The 26,828-nt window shown below is 41.3% G+C and overlaps 1 protein-coding gene across 1 annotated transcript in view; it reads left to right on the top strand.

The window, feature by feature from the left end:
• The window catches only part of ODF2L (outer dense fiber of sperm tails 2 like), a 55,599-nt gene extending 29,689 nt beyond the window's left edge, over positions 1-25,910 (top strand). Inside the window, exon 15 of the mRNA XM_080406654.1 lies at positions 1,336-25,910. Coding sequence (XP_080262780.1) covers positions 1,336-1,464 — 129 coding nt within the window. The 3' untranslated portion in view covers positions 1,465-25,910. The remainder of the gene's footprint in view (positions 1-1,335) is intronic.
• Positions 25,911-26,828: the final 918 nt, after the last annotated feature.

The raw sequence follows: 26,828 nt of genomic DNA, 5'->3' as shown, positions 1-26,828 counted from the left end.
AAAACAAAATCAGACACTGGCTAGTGTTTTATTCTACTTCAAATATTTTTTTCATAGGAAAGTGTTACCATGTTAATGTAGAATAGATAAAAAAGAAAATGTTCTTGTCTTCTGTCCCAGAAAGGGACAGATTTGTTCCCAGGTAATGTCACAGGTATGTTTTCAAATGCTTTCTGTTTGAAGCCTACAGTTAAAATACATATGTGAAAGATACATATATATGAGAGAAGAACTGTTCTAAATTGATTAATTGGTTTTTATTCTTATTACATTTATATATAACTGAGAATGCATTATGGAAAATGATCTTATACCTGTTGTTATAGTGAAACTGGAAGCAAAATAGGACTGTGAAGGTAACTTTATCCAGTTATTCATTCTAACTTTACTATTTTTTTCTAAAGTTGGATTTAAATCTGATGTCTGTAATTCCGTATTTTTTAAAATTGAATTTTAGTCAACTAGCATCTGAAATCTGTAATAGACATAAAAGGAAATACCTGAATATCTGTAGTATTTATACAACAAATGATATATGGTGTGCATCAGGTATGAATCTAATGAGCAAATAATATTGCTATTGATAATCTAATTTATACAAGGCATCAAAAATCATATTGCGTAAGAAATCAGTAACAGATGTTTGCTTGAAAAATCAACATGAGAGAGAGTGTTAAGTTCATAACAGATCTAGGATGCTAGGAATCTTTCATGTTAAAAATTCAGGTTAGGTTTTACATTCCTAGGCCTTTTTTGGATTATGAGTGTATTCAAACATGTTCAGTTTGGTCCTGACAACACAAAGCTTCAATATTTTGAGGTCTTTAAGGGAAACTTCCTCTAGACCAGGTTGCTCAAAGCCCCATCCAACCTGGCCTTGAATGTTTCCAGGGATGGGGGGCATCCATAACTTCTCTGGGCAACCTTACCAGGGTCTCAAGACTCTCACAGTAAAGAATTTCTTAATACCTAATCTAAACCTACCCTCTTGCAGTTTAAAGCCATTTCCCCTTGCCCTATCACTACCTGCCCCTGTAAAAGTCCCTCTCCAGCTTTCCTGCAGGCTGCTGTTGGGTACTGGGAGGCTGCTGTAAGGTCTCCCTGGAGCCGCCTTTACTCCCGGCTGAACAACCCCAACTCTCAGCCTGTCTTCATAGCAGAGATGCTCCAGTCCTCTGATTATCTTTGTGGCCCTCTGGACTTGTTTCAACAGGTCCATGTCCTTTTTATGCTGGGGGCCGCAGAGCTGAGCACAGTACTCCAGTTGCCTTAGGTTATTATTTTGATTGATTTGTATTTTATTTCTAAGTAGGATTGCATTTCTCTTTTCCTTAGAATGAAAAGCACCATGAAGTACACTTGAAAGAGCTGGAGAACAGCTTGCAGAAGTCGGAGAACAAGAGCCAGAGCATCCGGAATTATGTGCAGTTTTTGAAAGCTTCATACATAACAATGTTTGGTTGAATTATTTAGTTTTTAATTTAGTTAATAATAGAGAAACAATTATTATAGAGAAATAAGAATTTAGTTAATAACAGAGAAACTTTTCAAGGTTTGTTTCTAAATCTTGTTGGAGGCAAGAGATTTTATAGTATTTTACAGAGCTGAGTACTATTATGTTAGTTCTTCCCAAGGAATACTTCTGTCATGGGCAGGGAAAAGCAGGTCAATCATTACTGTATATCCTGCTGGCTGGTCACATAGGGAAAATTTACCTGGTATTACTGATATAAAGAATTGTATTATTCATGCAACAGAAGTGAAAAGGCAGACTGCATGACAGTAGTGACAGGTGTGTAAGTGTGGGGTATGCACACAAAGTTGTATATTGGTCTGTGAATTTATCGTGTGTTAGGTGCTGTCCTGTAAAGTCTTATGTGCATCCTTTTAGTCTGCAGTAAATGCAGATGATCACAGATTACCTTTCAGTTCAGATGGGGGGAGAGAACACACATGGACTGGTTACATAGTAATTTGTGTGTTCTAATTATTAAAAATTATATTATATATAAGTCATTATACTTCTGTAAATGTAGGAATTTAGTTGCCCAAGATAATGATACCTATCCTTTTAATACAGGCAAAAATTTAGAGCACGTTGGGTTTGCTTCCTCTTTTTCCCTGCAGCTTAGCACCAGTATAGCACGCGCTACTGCACTGCATGAAGTAGTTGCCACCACAAGGCTGTCCCATCCAGCCTTTTCTCCCTACGTCCCATTATGATCAGGAGTATACTGTAGTAATATTTTACAACCATAAGTAGGAAGGTATTTTAGATACAGGTAAAGTTTAAGTTCTGAATGTGTTGGTGTGCCCTTTCACAGTGACACAGCTCCAGCAAGGTGGGAGAGTATTTGCCTGTGTGTGAGTACAAAGGCTGCTGTCATGAGACTGACTTAAGCCTCAGGTTAAACACATGTAAATAATCAGCTGATACAGGGCTAATAATTGTTTTTTATAGATATATGCTGTGATATGGTTTTGAAAAGTAGTGCATTCAATTAAATATATGTAAATTAGAATGTGTATTTAAAGAATATATATTTTTTGATGGAAAACATGTTAGTTCATGTACAGACAATACCTGTTAAACACAGTATTTCATTGTTGGTTATTTAAATTGTATAGAATGTTGATGTCTTTTTTTTTTTTACAAATGCTTATTGATCTTAACAAATACTGGTAAGTGCTAATGATCTGCTTGTGTGCGCTTTTAAAAAATAAAACTGTCATTTATTATATATGACATGCTAGTAGCAAATATTTCTGTTAAATTTTGGGGGTTTTTACCTTAAACATACACACACACTTAGAACCATATTTTTATTCATTTAGTTCTGCTTGTGCTCCTTATAAAATATCAAAACCTTTTTGAAAATCATCATGTATGAAGGAAAGATTTCAGAAATAGTGTTACATCTAGTCCATGACTGGTTTTTGAAAGGCCATCATGGAGATTTGTATATTTTCATTGATAAATGATACAAAGATGTAAAGTAACTTGATTTCAACCTATTTTTTGCTATCCAGGACATTAATTTTTTTTTCTTCCTGTGCATTTGTAAGAAACAGATCTGGAATTATTAAAGTTGCTGGCAGCTTCAGGTAGCTTTTTACCTCTAAACGTCTACGAACAGAATAGATTTATGTCAAAGTATATGTGACTTGATTTAACTTGTAAAATTAGAAATTTGTATTTTTTCAGCTCAACACAGTTTCCATTCTGTTAATCTAGTCTCTTTCCTTTTCATATTCAATCACTGGCATATACATTTTTGATCTTTGAAATCTTAGAAATACCTTTAAAAGGAAGACAACATTTTCCAAATGATGGTGATATTTTTATGGCTCTCCATCCCTGATTTTCTTTTTTTCATGGTTAGAAATAGGGTTACTACTCACAAAGGTAACTTTTTTCTTTGTTTCTTTTTTAACTGGTGTTAGCTGATCATTTTATTAGTATTTTTTTAGCTCATTTTGAGACAGAATTTGCTGTGGTATTTTTTCTTTAATAAAGAAAAGGATGAAAATATTTTTCTACCTACCTAAGGATCTGGCATTTACTTGAGATTGTTGCTTTTATTTTTGGTAACTGTGTAAGATACAGCTACAGTAGTTCTTGCCTTGTTCATTTTACAAGATGTGTCATGCTGCAGAATTCTTGGATACAGCTAGACTGAATTGACTGTATTTTGGGATTGTAATATTTTTCTTTTAAAGCAATTTAGTTTTACTGTCTGCATCACATAGCAAAGTGCCACTCAATTTTCTAGGAAGAAACAGATTCGCCATGCTTGCTTTTCTGGGAGCTTTCCTCTCTAGACGGTTTTAGAAGCCCTTGAATGATGGTGTTACCAGCATCTCACCTCCCAGCCTTTTTTCAAATGAGATTTTGATTTAACATTTCCCAAAAAAATTCTTAATATGCTGTTGCAATTTTCGGATACAGTCAGTCAGATGAAATATCTTGCTGCTGCAAATATGTACAGAAAAACTATCACAACAGTTTCTGGTCCATAGTGTACTTGATTATGTAATTATGGTTGCAGTCAGGTAGTGTTCCTTCACAGACCCTCAGCAAGCAGGAAAGTTTCTTAACTGCTCAGAAAGTTTGTGGCCAGAAAAGCAGTATAAATCAGAGATTCTGTGTAATAAAAGCTTGACCTATGCTTTCAATGATGAGCTCACCCAGTAGAAAGTCTTAGAGATTTTAGCTGGGTAAGAACAGAACAGATAAAAACAAGATGACGCCACTACTATTCTCCACCCCACTGTATTTAGAAGATTTCCTAGCAAGGAAGTGTTTTTACCATGGACTAAGGCATGTAGTTGAATGTTATGCATTGTATGTGTTGGGTTTGATAAGATTTTGTGGTAATTTTTCACAAAAACTGATTCAGTAGGATCCAATGTAGGTAAGACAGCCCATGGCTGAACTGATACTAGTGTTCTTTTTGTAAATCAGAGCCACCTACAGTTACCGTTTCACCCCAATAACTGTATATTGCTTTATTTGCTATCTGTGTTAAATAATTAATTAGATCTTTTTCTGTAGAGTTTTCTAGGAATGGCTTAAGTGTGATTCCTGTGGCTCTGCTTTTGCGTCAGTTGTGTAATTTCTAGTTGAGGGCAGAGACCCAGCCAGCAGGATACACACAGTGTAAAAGCACACAGCAATTGTTGATGGGCTAGCACACACAGAATGAGTCAGGGTTTATGAGCTGTTAAGCTAAGGACTAGTATGCCATCCACCACTTGTAAGCTACATGGAGCATCTTGGCTGGCCAGGGAGGCATCTGTCAGGCGGGGAGAGCCGGGTGATGGGAAACTCATCCTGCTGTCGCTGGTTTCCCCTCTTCCACCAGCTTTGTCCTCACTGGTGACTTCAAAATTGCATTTTAAAATGCGATTTAGAGATCACACCGCAGTTAAATCTGTGTTCCTCTTTTTCAGTGCAGTGTATGCTGCTGCATGTGTGTGTTAATGGGGCAGGACTTCAGAATTACGAAAAATTACATGGTTTGAGGTTGGCCAATTCACTTTCTAGCCAGCACGTTTCCATATTCAATCATAATTTCAGAGCTTTAATTAGGTTAAACTATGAATGTAGAGTCCTGAAACTGGCAGACTTTGAGCAGCTGACCTGAGCTCCCTATCGCTGCAGTGCCTTATCTGTGGTAAAACGGACAGTAGCACATTGGTGCCTTGTTTCTTGCTGGTTTTGGGAAATAAATTATTTAAAGTAAATCGTATCTTCTCCTATGCTTCAAATTTTTTAATTTATGCAAACACAGAATTTAAAGCGTCTTAGGGCTACCTGGGGCCCTACCTGCTTTAATCCTGTCTGCTGAGCAGCTTATTATTAGTGGCTTAAGGCTGATCAAAGAACTTGATCTGTTTCTTACCTATGGCACAAAAACTGCTATAAATCCGATGGTAAGATGGAGTGTTCCCAGTAAGAGCACAAACTCAGTAACCCCTCTGGATGCCTGCCCCTGAAGGGCTGCCCTCACAGAAGGCACACTGCGAGTGTTGAGCTCCGTATGGATGAGGACCCCGTTGAGTGTGAGAGGTTTCCAGCACAGTGTTTCTTCTGACTAGTCCCATTATCTGTTTAACCGTGAATGAAATCAACACTTGGATTTTTGTGGAAAGTTGGAGGGACCCTTAACATACAGCTCAAAATGTCTTTGCTAGAATTGTGTCCAGCGTCCCACCTCGTAGAAGAGCCAGGTTAGGCTTTTTGTGACAGTCACTTTGTTGATGATTTTCCTACAGGAAAAGTGACCCGGCTTCCTCTTCTGACAAGCTGGTCACAGTGTGACACGTGTGCGCAGCCCCGGCCGTGCTGGGCAGCCTGCAGCTGGCCGGCACGCAGCCATCAGAGCAGGGCCCCAGGGAAGGGCTTGTGCGGGGCGTGGAGTCGGCGCACGGACTTCATACAGAAGTTTTTTTGCTTTTTCAACAACATGGCTCATTTTAAGGCTGCCATAGCTCAAGTGCGTTCCTTAAGGCCAGAGAAGTGAGAGCACCGTGCAGATGTCCACTGATGGGGGATTCAAGCAGTTAAAACCAGGAATTTATTGCAGTTACACAGGTCACCTTGGGTTCAGAATATTTTCTTGCATACCTATGGCTAAACAGTGGTCATACAGCAGCTGTCACCCAGGAAAGCTTACAAATGTTTGAAGGTGGAGTCTCTTCTATGTGGCTGTCTATGTGCACCCTTCAATCAGGGTTCTTGGTGTGATGCTTTTGTCTTGCAGCCTTTGGATACAGCTTTTACAGCTACCAACGGTCCAAAGAAATATTATCCTAGTGGTAAAGTGAATCATTCCCACTCAGAGAAATCTAGTGTCTTTAAAATACTGGGTTTATTGAGAATAAGAATGTATTTTCCAGGAAGTAACTGACTTACAGACAGGCCTTTTTTGTTTGAGTGTTTGACAGACCCGATCAAATACCTGATTAATGTATCATAATGCTTCTATGGCAGATTAATCTACTTCATTTAAAAGCAACAGGGAAGAAGATTTTTTTTTTATATGTAGAGACTCTGCTGCAACCTTGTCTCCCCCTTATGGCAGAATAAACACGGCATTTCATTGTCTCTAAAACTGTACCTTCCAACCTATCGACAATGTCAATATTTCACGTGCCACTCTTCCTTTCAGTGGTACTGCTAAAAATTGAAACCAGGTCTTACTGGTTAAGCTTTGCATGCTTTTCATCCAATTCAATCTTTCAAAAAAAATATCTGTGATAACATCTAATTTCTAGAGCAGCTGTTACATATCCAACAACCATCTCCAGATCTCCCACCAACGTTTCGGGCAGGCCGAGCCCTTGTTCATTATCACCATGACCACAGTCCTATTCTTAGCAAAGGTTCTCCTTTGCAGAGCAGCAGCCTGCTCTGCTGTGGCAGCAGTCCACTTACTAATTTACAACTCCACCCACTAAATGCCACTGTGAATTATAAACTACCAAAGTAAACCATGTATTTGTAACAGCCTCAATTTTACCGTCATGCCTGCTTATAAAAGTCAAAGACATTTTTGAAGTGCAAAAGTGCTAAGCTGGCATTTCAGGTTATTCTCAGGATATTGGCTGTTGCTCCACGGTAAGGTTTTCTCCTCCTCTCTCTGCTTGAGAAAATCAGTATGTTAATATACTGCAGAACACAAACTGTTTTGTATCAACATTTCATTCTTTTCTAGAGGAAAAAATCTTAAAAAATCTGAAGAAAGAGCCAAAGCTCGGAGCTTTCAAGTCTGTGCAAATCTTTTGCCAGAGTGCAGGCAAACTTTCCTGAATCTGTCCTAGGCTTTATTTCCAATTTGTGAGTTTCTTACCATGCCCCTGTGCTTTATAAGCCACCTAAAACACAGTAATGACATCAATATTTACATGCCCCTGTTTAGGTGGGTTTTTTTTGGAATTGGGCTGTGCTGTAACAGAGATGACGTTTGAAGCGAAGCAGAATTTGCTGCAGCAAGCTTCACCAGCAGCCTGGTAGCCACTGAGGTACTTCGCTTGGAGCACGCAGGGAATGCCTTTGCGACAGTCAGTGATTCAGAAGCAAACCTTTTCCTACAGATTACTTTGTAGAGGCAGACAATATACCTCGTGGGTTGCCATATTTGAGGATAATTTGATAATTCGTATAATTATGTATTGTAAAACATAAAACCCACCTCATGTCTGCAGTACCCTACCAAAGCTGTGAAGTATAGTGCGTCATAAATAGCGCGGCTTTGGGTTTTTTTAAAGTGATAATGTTGTGTAGTTGTTTAAAACAAGTAACTACCAGAAGCATGACACACAGGTTTTAAACAGTCTGTTTCTCTCCTACCTTTAGTGCTCATTGTCTGCCCACAGACTACTTTAATTTTGCAAAGCAGTAAAATGACAAATTGTGTCACAATAAAATTTCAGAGCTAGCTGAGCTATGGTAAAGGATCAGATCTTCGTTTATGATACTCCTGAAAACCATTAAACTACTGGGAAAGCTCACTTGGAGCCTGGGTTGAGAGTTGTTACAGGCAGACAAAGTGGTCTAGCATTGATGCATTTTCTTTTCTGCAGTAGCTTCTGGCCTCCATCTTTTTATGAAATGTCAGAGGCTGAGTATGGTTTTGGAAAACAAGGACAGTGGCTCTGGAAGAGTTTCATCAGGATCAGAAGATCTTGGAATTAGTGGAAGAGAGCATCTCTGTAGGTGGCAGCCAGCTGTTGATAGGAACAATCCAGACAGAGGAGAGTGCCTTTAAATAACATAAAACTAGATGCGTGCATTTCTCTGGAATTAAGTGTTAAGCTGAATGATTGGATTTACCTTGTAAGAATTTTAACTCTATATATTTAAAAATCCAGTTTCTTTCCATTTCAAATAAATTTCCTACTTCATTAAGTTTTCTTTTACCAAGATTATCATTTAGGAGAGATTTCACTTGGATATTCCTGAAGAGATATAATCCTATAGTGTCTCTATAGAGAAAAACAGAGTTCAAGTTCTATAAATGGAGAGTTCAACTATTGTTCTGACATTTACTGATGACATTCCAACCCTTAGTAATTTGATGCAGTTACACTCAAGCACTGGCATATTTTTTGAAGCATGTGTGATGCAGAAATAGACATTTAAATACTTCTTTGCATGCTTGTATCTCATGGGAGAAGTCCCCAGACAGCAGCATTCAGAGGAGGTAGCCTTGCTGATTCCTCTTTCCGTGCGTGCAGATAATTATGGAGGGGAGATGCAGTTATCTTCTAATGACACGTTTCTGGTAGACCCATCACCCCAAGATCTGAAAGAAAAACAAGCTCCCCAGAACAAAATAAATCCCAGTAACAGAAACAAAAACTCCATGCTGTTGTTTTGCGGAATACATCCTTTGAATCCTGCTAGGTACTGCTGGTTGATAGCATTCTTGGCATGGTTCCGCTCCCAAACTTAGCGTGCTTAAGCAATACTCACATCTGCTGGGGGTACTGGGAACAGTGGTATCAGCTGCAGTTCCTGTTTTTTATAAAACACTGCTTGCTAGGGTTCAGCTATTCTGGCTTTAGTTACCAAGCTAGTGTCTGGAAACAAGACGACTTTATGATTTTTATACAATAAGCCTTGTTTCTTTCTAACAGCCTAATAATTTCTCAGTTCTTGGCATCACATCTGGCTTTGAATGCTGAATATAAAGAATTCCACTTCTCTTCTGTCTTCTTGCTATATTTAATGAACTAAAATTCTGTGTTAAGAGAGGAACTTTGTTCCATCCAGCCGATTCTGCCCCCTTTAGAGCACTTTTCAGTATCCCATAATGGAAAAACAGTGGCTGCTGTGAAGGTGTCTTTTATGAAGGTACTTCATTTGAACAGACAAAGTATGAAAACATCAGGTGCCCAAGCACTCAGTTTTTCACAAGTCCTCTAAGCAACCTTCCTCATTGTGCCTTTTGGAAAACTCATATTACTTGATCTAACCACTCCCCACAATTTCCAGAGGACACCTGGATGATTTGGTTGTCCTTTCTCTGATTGAAGTGACTTCCTTCAAACTTTTTTTTTCCAGGCAGGAACAAACACATTTTTAAAATAATTTTCCAAAACCTATTTTGGAAGTCAGATCACTTACATTAGAAATACCTTTGCACACATCAGAGTCTAATGCCTGAGTTTTCTGTTCGCTGCAGCTGCCACAGTCCAAGGGAAGATGTAATTTAGCCCCAAGACTTGTTGTGCATTTCCATTTTGTCTTTGCTTTACATCTTGCTGTTTACATTAGCTGTGGAAGTTTCAGAAACTCCAGGTTATGTACTTCCCAGGGATTATATGACTCTACAGTGAAGACTTTGTTTTGAATACCCCTTTCATTTCCCTCACAAATGGCCTGTTTCAGTGACAGCTGTAATTTGGCCAATCAAGTACTGGAAACAAGACAATCATGCCAAAAAGACCTCAGTGTGAACTCACTAATTATTCTTTGGTGCTAATTTTTTCCGTTTGCCTCCAGCACAATTAGCAACTGCCCTCCCCAGTATATTCTCTACAAATCTCCTTACTTATTCAGGTCCATCCTAAATTTGCTGGGTTTTCCTTTCTTGGTGAAAACTCATGTTTCAAAATCTTACAATTAGTCTCACAGTATCTTTTACTTAAATAGAGGAAAAGTGTACTTTACTGTAACTATTACCTCCTGAGTAAATACTGGTTTATAGTAGTGAACCCCATACTTCATTTTGCATGTTGGACTTCACTTCCCAAGGTATGAAGAGATGCATCTAAGAACTGTATACATAGATGAGTTGTTTAAAGGTATGTCCAAGGTTGCCAGGTTTGATTCCAGGTTTTGGTGATTTAGTATCTGCTTTGGGCTGGGATGATATAATTTGAGTGCTTCCAACAGGTCATAGTGAAGATGCATATAGACTTGCAAAGTTGTGTGAAAGAGCATATGGATTACAGAAATCCTTCCAAGGTGAATGCCCAAGCAGTTTATTTTGGATGGATGGCTAGATGTGGGATGGATGGTTTTAGGTACAATGTCTGACTGTGCCGTCAAGTTCTTCCGAGAATGAGATTATTTCTTTTATGATAGATGAGGTCTCAGTAGGGCATGTGAGCTGTGATCAGACTTCCTGAATTATCTTGCCATTGTATGTATTTGATTAGCCATTCAGAAGCTTAAGTTCTTGAATCTAAAAATCTGGAATTAATTATCCTTGCTTAACGTTTATCACACTGGAAGGGATTAATCATCCTTTGAACTAGATTGTTTCCATACCAATACATTACTGGAGATTAACTTAGATTTATCAAAATTTTATTAAGTTAAAATTCGTAGGCCATTAATAAAGGCTTTCTGGGTCAGTCCCAGTCTCAGATATTTCCTTCAAAGCAGTAAACTGCTCTCAGTAAACTGCTCTGTTTATTCTGCTTCTGCAATGGCCGGCGCTGGTGTCCTGCTTGCTCATGGAAGGTGCTCCTGGCCGCTGCTGGCAGGGAGCATGTTCCCAGGGCTCAGAGATGAAGGCACACATGGTAGCGGTTCACAGTCCCACACTTGTATGAGAAGTGCGTGGACATGTAACTTATTTCAGGCATGCACACAAACATAAAAAAAAAAAAAAAAAAGGGGTTTGGGAGCAAAGTGAGAGTGTGAATGTTTGTGGTTGCAGCTTTTGTGCCTTCATGTCAAAATACACTCCTTTTGTCTGGCATACCCACTATTCCTAGCTAAATGAAATAATGCTCTCATACAGAAATGTCCTGGAATGTTTGGGTTTATTCCTCTACCTCCCCTCCCTTCCTCCTTCAAAAATAACGTTTGCGCACAGTTTCGTGGGAAAAGAAACACGAATTTGTGAACTTCAGTGTCTTTACTTGAAGGTTGTATGCAACTTTTCCCACACATCCTCAGACAAGCTATTGTTCTTAGTTAAGAAGAATCAAAGACAAAAAGTTAAGTTTTAATTCACACAATTTGTTACATTAAATGAAGCAACTCCCACTCCTATGCTCGGTCTAATTCATTCTTTGACATTCTCATAGTACCTGTTAGTTAATGGCCAGGGTTTTGTTAAAACTCCATGGGAGTTTTGCCAGTGACGTCAAGATGGCCAGGACTTTGTCATATATTTTTCTACCCACTGTACGTGAAGTAAAAGTCTGTACTTGGTTTCTGGAGCTGGGATTTTTGTTTTGTTCAGAACTATAGAGAATTGTGGACTGATCGAACCTGGCTACAAACAACAGCAGCACGTTTTTAGTCAGTGATCCTGTTCCAGATCCTTAGCTTGCCCACTTGAAAATAACTGTATTAAGTGCTCACAGAGCCCATAGGACAAAAATAACTTCCATGTGTTAAGCCACTTAAAGCTGTCAAATGTGAGAAATTATTTTACCCACCATAATTCAATGCTTAAATTTAGTAATTTTGGTGACATACTGCACCACAAATCATGTTTCTTGAATATGACCCTAACGATGTAAAATTCATAGGGTAAGGCACCTGGTAACCATCTGACAGTGTCAAGGCATTTGATATTAATTTTAGAGCTCTTACTGTTCCACTGTGTAAAACTTAGTATTACCATCTTCATATTTAATGTGCATATGCACTGGCAAATACAAAATTTATATTTGGACTGCACACCTGTCTGTGGGTGACTATTGACTATGGCCATATTTTTGAAATTAGTAACAACAGACTTAGTGTTCATGTGAAGGTCTCTCAGAAGAACATATTGCTGACAGCTGTTTTATTCGCTAGGTACTAAAACATTAAAAGAAGCTATATTTAGATTCTTTAAATAAATAATCAGGGGGATTTTAGTTCTTAACATAACCTTAAACTCTGTGAAACTGAATGAAAAATTGGGGTTGACTCTCTGGAGCATGTGCTCATGAAAAAGGATGTTGAATAGGTTTTCCATTATATTGACCTCATTGGATGAAACCCTTCTTAATGAGTATATTGATCTTATAAAAGAAAGGAGGTAATGATTGAAATTGGTAAAATTAGATGAAAATTCTACTCACACATTGAACAGCAAAACTTTATGTAAGGCACCCAGAAAATCCCAGACTTAAGGCCAACACCCTGGGAGAAATTACCCTTTTGTTATTCTGCTTTATTCTCCCTGAGTGCTCACTGTACATCAGGCTTTGCTCATTTGCCTTTTTTGCTTTGAGATAATCTGTGCTTCACCTGTTGGACGAGGAAACTCTTGCAAAGCTGTGCTGCAGGGAACAGGCTCTGATACCAGCAAAACTGCACTTAGTGCATCTTTCAGTGTTAGCAGCTCAGGCATGTGCCATGTCCTGTGCCTTTCCCAGCAGGGCATCCCAGTGGGCTGTAGTAACTGGAAAACACAGGACTAAATATGGGAAAACATGAGAAAAAAGAAGAAAATCCTGCAGAGGACCAAATGCCTGCTTGTCAGACTGCTGGTGTCGGTCCAGTAAGAGCGCTGGTGAGAGGCATGAATAGGGATCTTCTGGGTGAGCTCCCTTTCACGCTCGCGACCCTGTCCTGCCCCACCTGAGAGACCCTGTGAACCCCCGGCACAGCCAGCTGTGCTGAGCAAAAAAAGCCAACTCTTTCCTTGAGAATCAAGAAGAGCTGGAACCACCTGAGCGACCCTTTGCTCGTGGCACTGGATATCCTGTCCCTTGCATCATCGGCAGCTCCTGGGAAGGGTTTTTCCCAAGGGAGGACAGTTTGCTTGAATGTGAAAGGCTTCTTCTCCTTCCTCACAATTTCAAATAGATTTTCCAAGCTGGAGAGTTTGTGAACTGGAAAAAATTGTGGATGTTTCTCTCTGCTGTTTTTCCAGTGACAACGAGTTCATTGCGATCAGTAAGGCCAGGAATCAGTCCTCAAAAATAAATACAAAGCACCTGGCTGAACCTAGAACCTTGTTTTCTTCCTTCCTAGCCCCAAACCACTCCAAATTTGGAGGAATTTTTACGTTCTCCAAACACAGGCATATGATAGGAGCTGAGCAGGTGTGCAAGTGCGCACACACGAGATCCAGTTTACGCCTTGGAAAATGTTGGTGTAACTCTTTTAAAAAACCCAATTTGTCAGTCAATACAACCTTGTGAATAGTTTCTATGACCTTTGCAGCTGTGTGCTCGTGCCAGTAGCTCTCGTTATAATGTACCTCCAGTCATCCAAAGCCAGAAGTACAGAAGACCAGGAATGAAACTAAATCCCTGTGGCTGCTTGTTTGTTACTTTCATGCCTAAATGTCTTGTTTGTCATGGATTTGCTCTGTAAAGCTACTATGGCTTTCCAGACAGTGCTGCAGTCTGCCTCTTGCACAGCTGTTGCTCTTACAGAAATATTCATGGGGCAGAATCGTTTCAGAGGTGTTCACAGCGCCTGTTCACAGCAGGAATCATGAAAACAACCAACTTCGCCACAGAGGTATGGCAGCGAAATCTCCCCAAAGGGGAGTTGGTTGAATCAGATTCAGGAAAGCATTTATGATGTCTTTGGTCTGCATACTTTTCATTTTTCTGCACAATATAAGGGTTAATTGTTGTGGTACTTAGTGATGACTTATGCAGGAATATTCTTGGTAGTATTGTTTTAGTACTAGCACTGGAAATGGGAGAGGAAATGAAATGAAGCACGGTATTACTTCTGTCCTTGATTTGCATGAACTCTCAAATCAGGTTGATTCTGTTCAAATTTCTAAACCAGAGTTGGTCTCCTATGGGTATTACGATTAAACTTCCTAGGCTGCTCTATCACAGTATCTGATGAAATTAATTATAGTCCCATATTATTAATAATTTGGGATAATAGTGGTACCAAAAATGACCATAACAACTCTTAGCTGTAAAAAGATTGGCAGCTGTAGCATCCATGGAAAGATCTTGGGGCAAATGGAAGAAAGCTTGATTGTTCTCCATTCCGTGTTACACAATATATCAATATGTTTTCTATGGTAAGTTAAAACTAATTCAGGCTAGATGTGATTTATGTCATAGTCATTTATACTAGATGTTAATTTAAAAAAAATTCTTTGCTTAACATCAACAAGTGGTTCCTGTAGACTTCCTTTAACCATCATATGCAATTATATATATTTTCAGATATATATATTCAGAGCTCATTCACATTTCCCAAAATAAAACAAAGAGTGCATTGATGTGAAAAAATTCCTCCCAAGATGTCCAAAGAATACAACTATATCAAGCAGTTCCCAAAGAAGGTGTAGGCTCTCCATTTATGATTAGTATTCAAAGCAAGTGCTCACATACGTGCTGTATTTTTGAGAGCTTTTACACATTTCCTGTTACAAACCTTGCAGCTACTTTCAGCAACACCCAGTTTTTGAAGATATATGTGAGCAATGAAGAATATATTTTTCCACCAAATTCATTGGAAATGAAATATAGCCTAGACCAATTCCCTATTATTTACTCCTTTCTCTCAGACCTCAGGGTCTGAGCCGTGTGACAGCAGGACACCAGCCATGGAGGGTTCCTGCATTCGGAGCGAGCAGCTCCCTCGCACCAGGATCTGTACCAGCACTTTGGTTTGTTCGTGAATCCCCAGCTCCTCTCCACAGGCAGCTTTTGCAGAGGTGTTTGACTGGAAACACAGGCAAGAACGGGCTTTTGCTGCTACACCCAGCCAGTGTAGAGCCACATACCGGTCCTTTGGCAATCAGCTGGGGACAGCTGCGTGTCAGATGACACCTGCGTCTTTTTAAATGTCCCCGATGTCTTGCTGCTTATTTTGTTTCTAGCATTCCATAGTAAAATGCTGACTCTTATTCCCACAGGTATGGGGAGTGTAATAGTAGTAATGATGCTCCTAGGGAAGCCTACACATTTTTGTGACTATATACAATTACCATACTTGCTATTTTTATTCATGGATTGGACTCTTGCAGGAGTGATCATTACCAATAACTGTAGCTGACTGAATCATAGATACTTAATCCAGTGATGATAACCAATTTCTGTCTAGTGTTAGCTTTGAACCTCCGTCAGTCTATAAAACATAGTGAAGCAATTGTGATCTCATTCTGGTGGGGAAAAACTCCAGATCAAAAGAAACTCTTTTATGTTTCCTTCATTTTATTATTCACAATTTTAATTCTATAGGCCGTGGCCCACCAGATGAAGATGCTTAATTAACAGTTAGTGAGCTGTGTTGATTTCAGTGAAATCATTGAAGGACTTACTTCAAGGATGCTGGACGGATTCTGTTTACTGCTAAATTAACACCCTTGGTCTACTTTGAAGTGAGGATCCTTAAAAAATAAGTGTGGAGTTAAGAATAGGCTGTGATAAAGCTCAGAGGAATGACAGTGAAGTGTGCTGCTGCTCTGTGCTTTAAGCCTCACCTCGCTGACTCCGTTTTGCTGGAGTGAAGGTGCTCCCTCCCTCTGCTGCCCGCCTGTGCAGTGATAGTTGAAACTATCACATTCATCTGATTGTATTCCACTGACCTGCGTAATAAAAAGACTTTGGTCAATAAACAAATACTAACCTCCCAGGGTGCGAATGACGCTGGCACAGCCTGGGCTCCCGGCCGCGGCACCGACAGGGCAGCGGAGACCCTCTGGGTCACTCGCATGGGATGGTGGGCAGCACGGCTGCGAGATGTTGCCGGCCAAGCGGCTGCCCGACAGGGAGGCAGGTGGCGTGAGGGACAGCCCCTCGAGCAGGGCCATGTCCCAGGAACCAGCATAGGGAGAGGGGAGGTGACAGCAGAGCCCCAGGGGGAGGCTACTCACCACCAGGCACCAAGCAGAAACCAGTGCTCCCAGTGAGCCCAGCACTGGAGTGAGGACAGACCTGCGCTGTTCCAGCGTAGCCCCAGTTACACTCGGGTGGGACCTTTCCCTTTCTCCAGCCCAAGTTATCCTTTTAACAAAGCTAAGATGAGAGAGAAATAAACAATCTTCACACCCAGAGGTAGTTCCTACTATATATATCCTTTTGTCACAGCGCAAAGGAAAGGGACCATGCAAAGGACTTTGAAACAAAGTTTTTCTCCTTCTTGTATTTTGTTTTGCATTTTTGTGTTGACCTAAAGCCACCAATACATCTTTCATTTTTAATTAGCTCACAAACATTGCTCTCAAGAACACCAGGAGGAAAAAAAGCTTGCTTATTTTACAATAAGGTAAAGCCCTGCACCACCTGGAAAAATGAAAACTCTGGACAGTGTCAGTCCAAGCAGTCTCCCATTCCCTTCTGAGCGAGAACGGTGCAGAGGAAGCAGGCTCTGTGATTAAGTATCTATGATGCAGTCAGATATGGTTATTGGTAATGATCACTCCTGCAAGAGTCCAATCCATGAATTCAGGCATGATGTATACGCACCAAAAGTGTGAGCAGGAAAATCAAACCAAACATTGTATGTCTGTCCGTTGCAAGCACCACTTCTTCGCTTGCTGGATGAAAGGCCATCATCAGGTACATTGGGAAGGCAGTAGGAGCTGTGTTAGAAACACTTGCCATCAAGCATCAGGTCAGCACTCACCAGGGAGGTAGCTTGAAGAACCACTTTAGAAAAATATCAGGAAATGTCCATGTTTATTTGTTCTGAATTATGTGTCTAATTTACTCACTGTTGGCTTTTTAAAGCAACTTGCTGGCTCTGTTATTCCCTCCAGTGAACCAAAGGTTCAGTTTCCCTCGTATTCACATATGATTTTAAAAAAAATCCTACTGGATTATTATTAAAGATTCACCTGGTGTAAAAACTCGGAGTCATTCAGTTCCCACAGCTATTTATGCTGCATGGATACTGCTTGATAAAACATTAACTAATAGAAAGGGCCAGCAGAAATACACGCCTGTTGGTAAAGTCTCTCCTTTTTCTCAGACACAAGATTTTGAACTGTTTGCTGTATCGCAGGAATGAAAACTCATTCATGAGTGTGTGAAAAGCACTTCTTTGGTCAATGTGATGTTTCAGCCATTTCAGATCTCCTCTTCCCTCTGCTTTTGCAGCTTACCTGCTGACCTTCACTCTGCTGAAATATCGACGCAGTCCCTTTGAGGAGGATAGGAGAAATGTAGAAACCCTTCTATGGTGGCTGGTGGTTTCAGCCCTTCACTTCAGACTATTTATGACAATTAATGATCACTAATTTACTACCGCTGCTGCAATCTCAGCATAATTAATAACACAAAGCATGCTTCTCTTTACTGAAAGACCGACTCCAGAGTGTCCCAGGCTATCAGCTGGAAACAGCTTCCAACAGAGGTTTTCTCCCAAGTTGAATACAGAAGGTCATCAGAAAACCACGTTAAATGTTCCATATTCCATGCGTGCTCTGTTCTGCCAGATTAGATTTCAGTGAATCAGGCTCATCAGCTGCAACTTTTTTCTACTGCCAGAGACCAGATTAAAAATTCAAGGGACATGTTACTCAGGAATTGCCGCAGAAGGACGATCCCAGCTGTAATGAAGGGGTGTGTCATGGGGGAAGGCACAGAGCTAGAAAGTTCCTTGTACTCCGGGTCTAATAGAAAATGGTTTGCAGGGAAAACTGTAAATAAGAGAACATATGGCACAAATTATACCATAAGCGCTAAACAAATCTTAAACTGTAAACATCCTCTTGGGTTAGAACCTTCCTAGCAACCTTCTGCTGTCTCTGGCATAAGCTGATGGCTCCAGTAAATGTTATTTTACAGAGACTTTATTTTGTTTAGTTTTCTGTCAGAAAAGTGGCTTAGTTGCCGTGAGAGGTTTCTTGGCAGTGGCACTACTTGCATGTCCCCACGTGTAGGACGAACGGCCAGCCCAGTCTGTCCTGAAAGGCTTCAAGCAAACGGGTGGTTGTGTGATGGGAGAAGATGCCTCAGCTCCAGCCCTGCTGGAAATAGTCAGCAGGAGCTTGTCTTCAGGATGGAACTGCATCTGTGAGTCTAATATGACTTTCCATGGACATGGATTATGTCCTCCTGTGCAAAGGAACCCTGCTTGAATCTTTTAAGCTGTTGCCAATTAACTGCAAATCTTATTCCTACCATATGTGGAGTTCCCAGCTGGACTCAGTCAAATAAAGGCACTCTGATAGTGTTCCTGGAGTACTTGTGATTAACTAGGCGGTATGCAGGATCATTGCCTGCACTGTGCATTACATCTAAATACACCCCATTTTCACCAAAATTGTTATTAAAATTTACTAAGCTTAGGGAATTTTCTTCTGTGGAATCTTTGCATATCATTTAGTATTAGCAACCTCTCTCTAATAAACAGCACAAACCAGCTTCTGTTGGTGCTCTTATTTGAATGATTTAGTGGTATGTTTAAAGCACTTTTTTCTTTATTAACTATTATTTATTGTGAAAAAAAACCCCTCATGTATGGCATGATACCTCTATATAGTGTTCTGAAAACAGAAGACACATGTTCCCTTGAGGAAAAACTTGCCAGTAGAAGGAATCCCTTAAGAGTTTTGTAGCCTGTAAAGGTAAACAAAGTTTTATTTCTGGGTGGAAAAAAAGTTTTTAAAAAAAAAACTAAGAAAAAAAAAAGACAAAATCTTCAGATACTTGAAAGTATAGTCCTCCAAACAGACATTAATAACTGTACATGTGGTACTGACTCCTCAGATATGGAGTGCAAAGTTAATTTCACTAGACAGATAGTAACTAAAAAGAAATGTAAGGCTATGAGAAAGTAAGTGAAAATTCCACACACTTCATACCATTCATTAATAATTACTGACAGCAGAATTAAGTATGAAATTACCATGAACGTCTTGCCAAAGCAAGGCTATGATCTCTTCCTCGCATGGGTTAAAATGTTCATATTGCTTCAATCTTCTGTATTTGACTTTTTGAAAGTACTTGTGCTTTAGTTCTAGGAGACTGAGTGCCAAAGGGCACAGCTTGCAGTGAAATACATCTTTGGGGTATCATGCTTAGGACAGATGCTCTCAAGTCCTTGAAATGTCAAGAGGGAGGTCCACCCTTGACCAGGTATGGGCACAAAGCTGCCTCCCCAGGACCCTGGGAGCAGAAGCCACAGCGCTGGTACCAGCTACTGCAAAAGCATCCTCAGAAGCAGCTGCAAATGTAAAGGCAGCTCTGATGCAGCTCTTCACAGTCTGACAGGAGTTCAAACCTTCTCATACACATCTGGTGTGTATTTATGTGCTCTAGAATGTGGAAAAGTGAAAGCTAAACATATGGACTTAACCCATTTCACCTAAAGAGGTGCAAAGTGGGTGTTTAGATATTATCAGGTCTGTAGCTGGCAGTCATATACACACTGTGTAAATCTCCCCGCACTGGAGGCACCTGGTGTGGAAAGGCATCTGAGAGCAGCCAGCAGAGCCCTGCCGGTGCCTGTGTGTGCTCAGCGCCACCAGAACCCCAGGGTGGGCGGCTTGAGGCGGGGGACTTGCACAGATACACGTGCCCACGGAGAAGCTAGTAACATCCCAGCATGAAATATTCTCATGCTCTTTCAATGCACAGATGCAAAAAGATCCAGGACAAAAAAGCTCAGATACAGCTTTTGTACAGTGTGTTTTGGGTTTTATCGATCACCGCACAGTCGCCTGTCAGTAGAGGAATCTCTGCAGTAAATTATGTTTTGAATAATGATGTCACCTTTAATGAGACAAACCTGGGTTATCAATCAACTGTCCTATTTTGCCCTCAGGCTTGCTTTAGCTAAGCAAACCAAGGACCAGCGAGCATGCATAGGACCTTGTGTTGCTGTCACTCAGCGCAGCACAGCATACTTCGTGCGGGGGAAGCACTTTTTAATTCTGCAGGTCCCAGAAAACCACCAGTACCACAACAGAGACCATACTGGGAGATACTGTGACGATGCCCAACATCAGGTGTAATTCTGAACCTACTTTGAAACGTGCCATTTACAATAACCCACGTTCGCCACTGGTATAGGGTGTATTTGTGCCGTGGGCTGAAACAGAGCTATACCTGCTTACACCAATGCATTTATCCCTCTCTCTAAATAGCTGCTTTATTAGCAATTGTTGATTCTATTATAAAAGTTGCTTACGGGCAGATGATTTTACCACATAAATCATTTTAGCATAAAGATGGATGTGCTTTATGCAGAAGTGGAGTTTGTGCCTTCTTTCCTTGCTTACTTATATTAACAGGAATGTGTATGCAAATCTCCCATCTCCCAGCAGCTACAATAAATTGCTCTTGGGCACTTGAATGCCTTCCAGCTTGATTTAGAAGTTCAAAAGGAATGTAAATATATATATTCCTTCCGTGGCCCCCTCCTCCATGGTAAGCTGGGGCAAGGGAAGTTGACTGCTCGGGTGGAGGTTTTAACCCCATGTTAGCAGTCTTTGAAGGTGCTATGGTTTTGATGAGCTAAGGCTGTCTTCCCCCCACCCCCTTGTATGTGGGCTGCTGTTCAGTAAGCCAGAAACATGTAAATAACACAGATACAAATAAGACGTAAAATACAGACTGATGATTAAATACATTATGGCCTTCTGTATGAGGAACAGCCTCAGCAGAAGCCCTAGGTGGAGCTTCAGCTGAAAGGTATTGTCTCTAATTACAATGATCAACCCCAAACAAGCAGCTGGTTTCCCTATATATCCCCCAGGCTGGAGGCAGCCTTCCTTTGCTGCTGAGATGCCCCTCTGCAAAACTGCTGCTTTTTAGCCAAGTGAATCCTGGCCCTGGGCAGCTATTTTGGACATTTCTATAAGAAGCAATGTGTAAGGCTCTCATTACATGTTGTGGCTGGAGTGTCACGCTGAGTAGAGTCAATATGTTTTAACAAACTTAATTCTTTGTGATGTTGGGATTTTGGGGTATGATTTTTGTCTTTTTGGGGAGAAATGGATGTGCTCTATCTTGCAGCTTCTAATGGCTTGTTGAATGCAGCTGCTAAAGCAGATTGTGCATGTGGATGGGGACTTTGAGTCCTTATTTGGTTCTCGTCTACTATTCCCTTTTCTGCTATGATACATGTGAATGTCTAGAAGTCCATTCTATGCAGTTAAATGCATTGGTTTGCTATCTCAGTGCTCTGGCGCTGTATGTAACCGTAGCTGTAGTTGTATGTGTGAATAATGCAAAATATTTGTATGTAGACTTGTGATTGCAGATGTGGTTTGGGTTTTTTTTACTGTTCTGTCTCTCTTACAGCCTTGCTGTAGAATAAGGGAAGAAGAACAGAGTCATTACTCTGTTGTAAGACTTTGGAAAACATCTGAAAGAGCAGAATGCTAACATTGTGTGTGTGGTGTCACTGTTTATCTGATGCACTATTTATTCCCCTCTGTCAACTGTAGAATATCTGTGACAGTAAATCCAAGTATAAATTTTGGTTTGTGTAGCTGGTGAAAAGAAAAACAAAAAGTCCAATAGGTCAAATACACTGTGCACAGTGTTGTTTCCAAGTCCTTCCCACTACCTACCTTGGCACAGAGCAAATACCATTAGACAAAAGGGAAGAACTTTTCCTTCCTTTTCTGGCAGTGGGCAGCTTCGTACCCTGAGTTTCCACCACTGACATCAGTTGTGCTACAAAACACGGAATTGAAGTTCTACATTATAACCAAATACCAGCAACCTGTCTTGAAACTCATCTCAGATGGGAGAAATAAAGGTGTGTCTTTCTCCAGCACAGATGCTGTGCTCCGAGGGGGATGTGCAGGGTCTGAGCCATTCCCCCAAATCCTCCTGTCTGAGTGATTTAGCTTTGCATGAACAGGTAAAGCATTTGGACTTCTGCCTGCTGAAATAAGTCCTCATTTTTCACATCCAAAGTGCCTTTGCCTTAACGTGCATCACTGTGAAAACTAGTTTAAATAATTTAAAGCTTTCTCCAGATATGTCTCACTATCTCAGCTACTTTTTTGGGTCTTGAACAGCACAGCTTGTTGGGAACTGAGAGCATTCTGATAGATTAAGGACTTTCTTTGCCATGTTAGAAGTGTGGAATATATTTGAGTGAATGCAGTATTAAAGAAAAAATATGTGGGTTTTTTTCCCTTAAAGGCAAGGTGTTCTTGTTTTGTTTCAGAAAGCTGATGGTGTGTGGGGCCAAATTGGCTGCTGAAACGGATGTAGGAATAACTGTTGTATTTCATGCAATTTTATTCACTAGTAAAATCACAAACTTCATCCTGCAAATTGATAAGAAATATTAATGACTTTTACAACTGTCAACAGAAAGCTCTAAGGGTCACGTCTAGATTTTAGACCAGAAACTTCTGAGACCAGCTGGTAAGAGCATGGCATGTTGCAGAGTATTCCCATCACATCTCAAGCCATGTCCACTGCAGCGGGGCAGACCGACACCGCGGCCTCGTGGGGCACACCTTTAGCTTTCCTTCATGCTGTCGCAACAGAATAGGCAGCATTCAATGGCAGGGTAATCCCACTTGTCCTTCCAAATCTGTAGCAGTTGAGTTGAAATGTAGGTGCTTTAAAATAATCTGGGACTGCTCACTAAATAGTGTTAACTTCCATCCCTGCTCGCCACTGGCAGTGTTTCCATTCACTGAGCTGGTAATAAAAATACCTCGCGTGGTCTTGAAAAGGCAAGGGAAGCAGTCAATGAAAAGCTGCAAAATAACTAATTTGCTGACTCTGGGGTAGCAATTTTATCCCCCCACCCCACAGGGAATAAAACAAGGGTGAATTTTTACCTGTTTACCTCGTCCTCCTTTAAATTCATCACTCAGCAAGAAACTGTATTACAGGAAAGCATTCCCGCTGTTTTGGCATGGCTGCTATATTACTTGCTTGTTCTGGGAGTATAATTTTGGTAACATGAGAAAGGAGTAGTGTGATCTTTGGAGTAAGAGGAACTCTAAGGGAAGGGAAATGATCTTAAGTGTTGTGTTTTGGTGAAAGGAGGCTTTGTCCTGAATGACAACTTGCATCCTAAAAAGTTTGCTTGAGGATGGCCCTTGTTGGTGAGCGGGCGTGCCTCCTGTTTACTTCTTGTGAAGGCACCCGCTATGATGCTTAATCCTGCCCCGTGGCACAGTGGGCGTGCAGGATGAACCCAGTGTCACCCATCTCAGGCGCAGGGAGGAATGAGGTTGCGATGATGGGCTGTGGAGGCTGGGCGAGTGCAGGGAGAGGCACAGAGCCCCCCGGGAGCAGGGAGGCTGTGGGGGGCAGGGGGTGCCCTCGCAGTGCAGGTCAGGCATGAACAGCCTTGGGGTCATCCCCTGCTCCCTGTCAGGCTTCTGGCAGGAGAGTAGCTCAACTCTTATTTGCTTTTGATTTAATCAGAACTGCCCTTAAATTAAAGGAGTGTTCCGGAAAAGGCAAGGCCTTCGGGAAGAAGCAAAGTGCATACGAAAGAAAGCAAAAGGTTTCAAGTTCAGTGCAAGTGTGCTCCCATCCCTTGTTTACCCAGGGGTATTGCTTGTTTTCCACATCTAACCAGTTTAAAAGTGCTTGGGGAGACAAATATCCCCATGCCCCTTGTGCCATTGGTGGGAGCAGACGGGTTCTTCCAGAAGCTCCAGTGTACTGCAACCAGCTATCCTATGGCAAGCCGGGGGTATTGTAGTGAAAATATGCTTGTGCTGGTGATCCCCCTGCCCCCAAACTACTGTATGAACTCAGAAAGCCTTTCATGAGAGCCTAGACTCTGTCCGTGATCTCCTCACTGTCTGTAAGCTCTGAGATGCTGTGGGTATGATGCTTCAGCAATACATGAGCACCTGATGGCCCTATCCAGATACAAAAGGTGTTTGTTCCTGCCCCCTGATCCTTGCTTGTTGAGGGCACCTGGGCGAAGGCTGGCTCTGGGCAGAGACTCTGGGAGTGTTGGGGCAGGGGCGGGGGGGGGGGAAGTGTCACTTCTGTAATGGGGCCCATGGCAGGTGCAAGGCTGCTGCTTGATCTTCAGGCAGGCAAGCTGTGCCCCCTCCTTCCTTTCTTCCTTCTATAAATGGTTTTCTCCTTGATTAGTGGTCTGTCTCACCACTTCTGTTTCAATGGCCTAACTTAGAGCAGGGCTACAAATATGCATCCCTACAGCCAGCTCAATGTCCTTAATTATATGTGCCTTTATATGTCTAAGGAAAATTTCAGGTTTGGAAATGGATGGAGAGAGGAAAGGCTTCTATATTTGTAGGGCTATGCATTTTTCTCATGTAGTGTTTCCTGTAAAGACATCTGGGGCTGATTCTCATTTATGGTAAGGTTACTTTACATGAATACAGAAAGGAGTTTGAAGCATGAATAACGGTGTTTTCTGCTAAAGCAATGTTGAGGAATTGGCAGAAATGGGAAAGCCATCAGTCCCAATGTGTAAGTGCAATGGCCCTGTTCTGAGCTATGGTCACTGGAACCACCTCCACCCTCCCTGTACGGGATGCTCAGATGTGTTTCTCATGGAAGTCATATTTGCAATAGTGAAGGAGACATCTTGCTTATCCTGATTTTGAGAGAGGGATAAAAGGGGAGAACCCCTCCAAGAACACAAATCAGTAGAATTTCCTTGCTCTAACGTATGTATTCATTGTTCATTAGTATTCATGACAAGCTTCCTATCGTACCTGGCCCTTAAAGCATTCTTTGACCATGCAAAAAGCATCACAATAAGATGTGGCTTAGAGTCTTGTCTACTGTTAGTCAAACATCACCTCTTCATGTTTCTCACAAATGTGCCATGTTTCCTGGGCTTGCTTATAGTACCTGCACAAACCCTTCTTTCCTTTTAGTTTTTTCCATGATTAATCCATGCAAAGGTCATCAGCTACGAGTCGTTGCTGTTTTCAGAATATCTGTAATATTTATCCATTCCAATAAACTTTCTACAAGAAAGTCAGAGTTCAACTTTACCTAGAATGAAGAGGAAACATAGAAAAGCTTACACAGCCTTCTGTTTTTAATGCATCAACCACAGCCTTTTCCATTTCCTTGTCTAAAACAAGTCTGCAAAAGTCATCTGGAAGTTGCATTCATTCATTTAAAAAAGGTTGTTGAATCAGGAAATGAAATGGAAAAGTAATTTATGCTAGATACTTTCTGGTGTTCTTTACTATGTAACGCTCTGAGAGATGATTCCTTTGCTTTGCCACCAGTTCAGTTCTGTCCAAGTCCCAAGTCAGACATCAATAATTGATATGCTTTATAGATGTCAGCTGTTTTTGTTGGATTATTTATTGCCTTTCTGTTACAGACATAATATTCTAGCAAATGATGAAAAGTACCTGCTGGCTAAACAAAAATTCCAGATGCAAAGGATTTTTGTCACTTACAAATGTATTGTAAAGAATGACAATACTTCCTCCAATTTTTCTTGTTAATGTCACTTGTTGGCTGAAGAAGTGTTCCTGAGTAAGTCTGTCCCATGCCTTGTTACTAGATGAGCTGGAGAGAAAAAAAAAAAAAAAAGATAACTGCTAAGAATTCAGCAGGTCTGGTTCTATTCTCATTGGTGTAAATCCAGCATATCATCATGGAAATCAGTGCAGTTAACAGAAAACAAATTTAAGTGAGGACAGAGCTGATTGAACGTACATGAGAAATATAAGCAGCTGAAATGACTATTGACTGTATTCTCAATTGCATTTACCTTTGACTCTGGTGTCCAAGGGGATGTCGTTGAACCAGCCCTGCATGCCTGGCTGCAGCACCTGAGGTGCAGCAGGATTTGGTCCCACCCAATGGTGACTCTTCTCTAGTTGCTGTTCCCTGCGGATCAGCGGGGAAACCCCCATCCCTGGTGACTGCACTGTCATGAGTAACCTGCAGGACTGGGGGGCTCCTGTGCTGCTGAAGCCCTGCCAAAGCCTCTTTCCAAGGGTTGTCCCTCAGGCCCCAGAGCAAGTGCTGCATATCTGGGGAAGGACTGCTGAAGGCAAAGCCATGCTGCACGGGAGTGCAGGCTGCCTTGGAGCTGGTGGGCATCCCAAGGGAGTTGCCATCCCTGCTGCGCCTGGGATCCCTTAGCATCCAGAATGAGGGAGGTGTGATGGTAACCTGAAACTACTAAACTGTTCTCCTCTTCCAGCTCTGGGATTTCTGGCTTCGCTAGAGGTAGATTATTTCTGCCTGACAATAATACTGAACTTGATAAATCTTCTAAAATCCATTGGCCGATGGCATGAATCCTAGCGCAGCTATACTGGCAGTGTGTTCACCTGTAATGCAGCTGATTGACCTGTTCCGCAGAGCAAGGCATGGAGGCCCCTGCCCAGCTATCCGGCCTCCTCTGCCCTGTTGGTGTTGGCACAGCTTCCTGCCTTGGCCCTTCAGGCCTCGGCCACCAGGACTGATACTGGTGTAGTTCCCATGTGCTTGCTTCATGGCGGTGAGGTTAGAAACCAGCAGTAAAAATGTGTTTCAGTGCAGCTGCTTGG

Source organism: Falco punctatus (genome assembly GCF_963210335.1).
Source record: "Falco punctatus genome assembly, chromosome: 11".
NCBI lineage: Eukaryota > Metazoa > Chordata > Aves > Falconiformes > Falconidae > Falco > Falco punctatus.
Note: the sequence above shows the minus strand (reverse complement) of the source record. Positions and strands in the feature narration are given on the sequence as shown.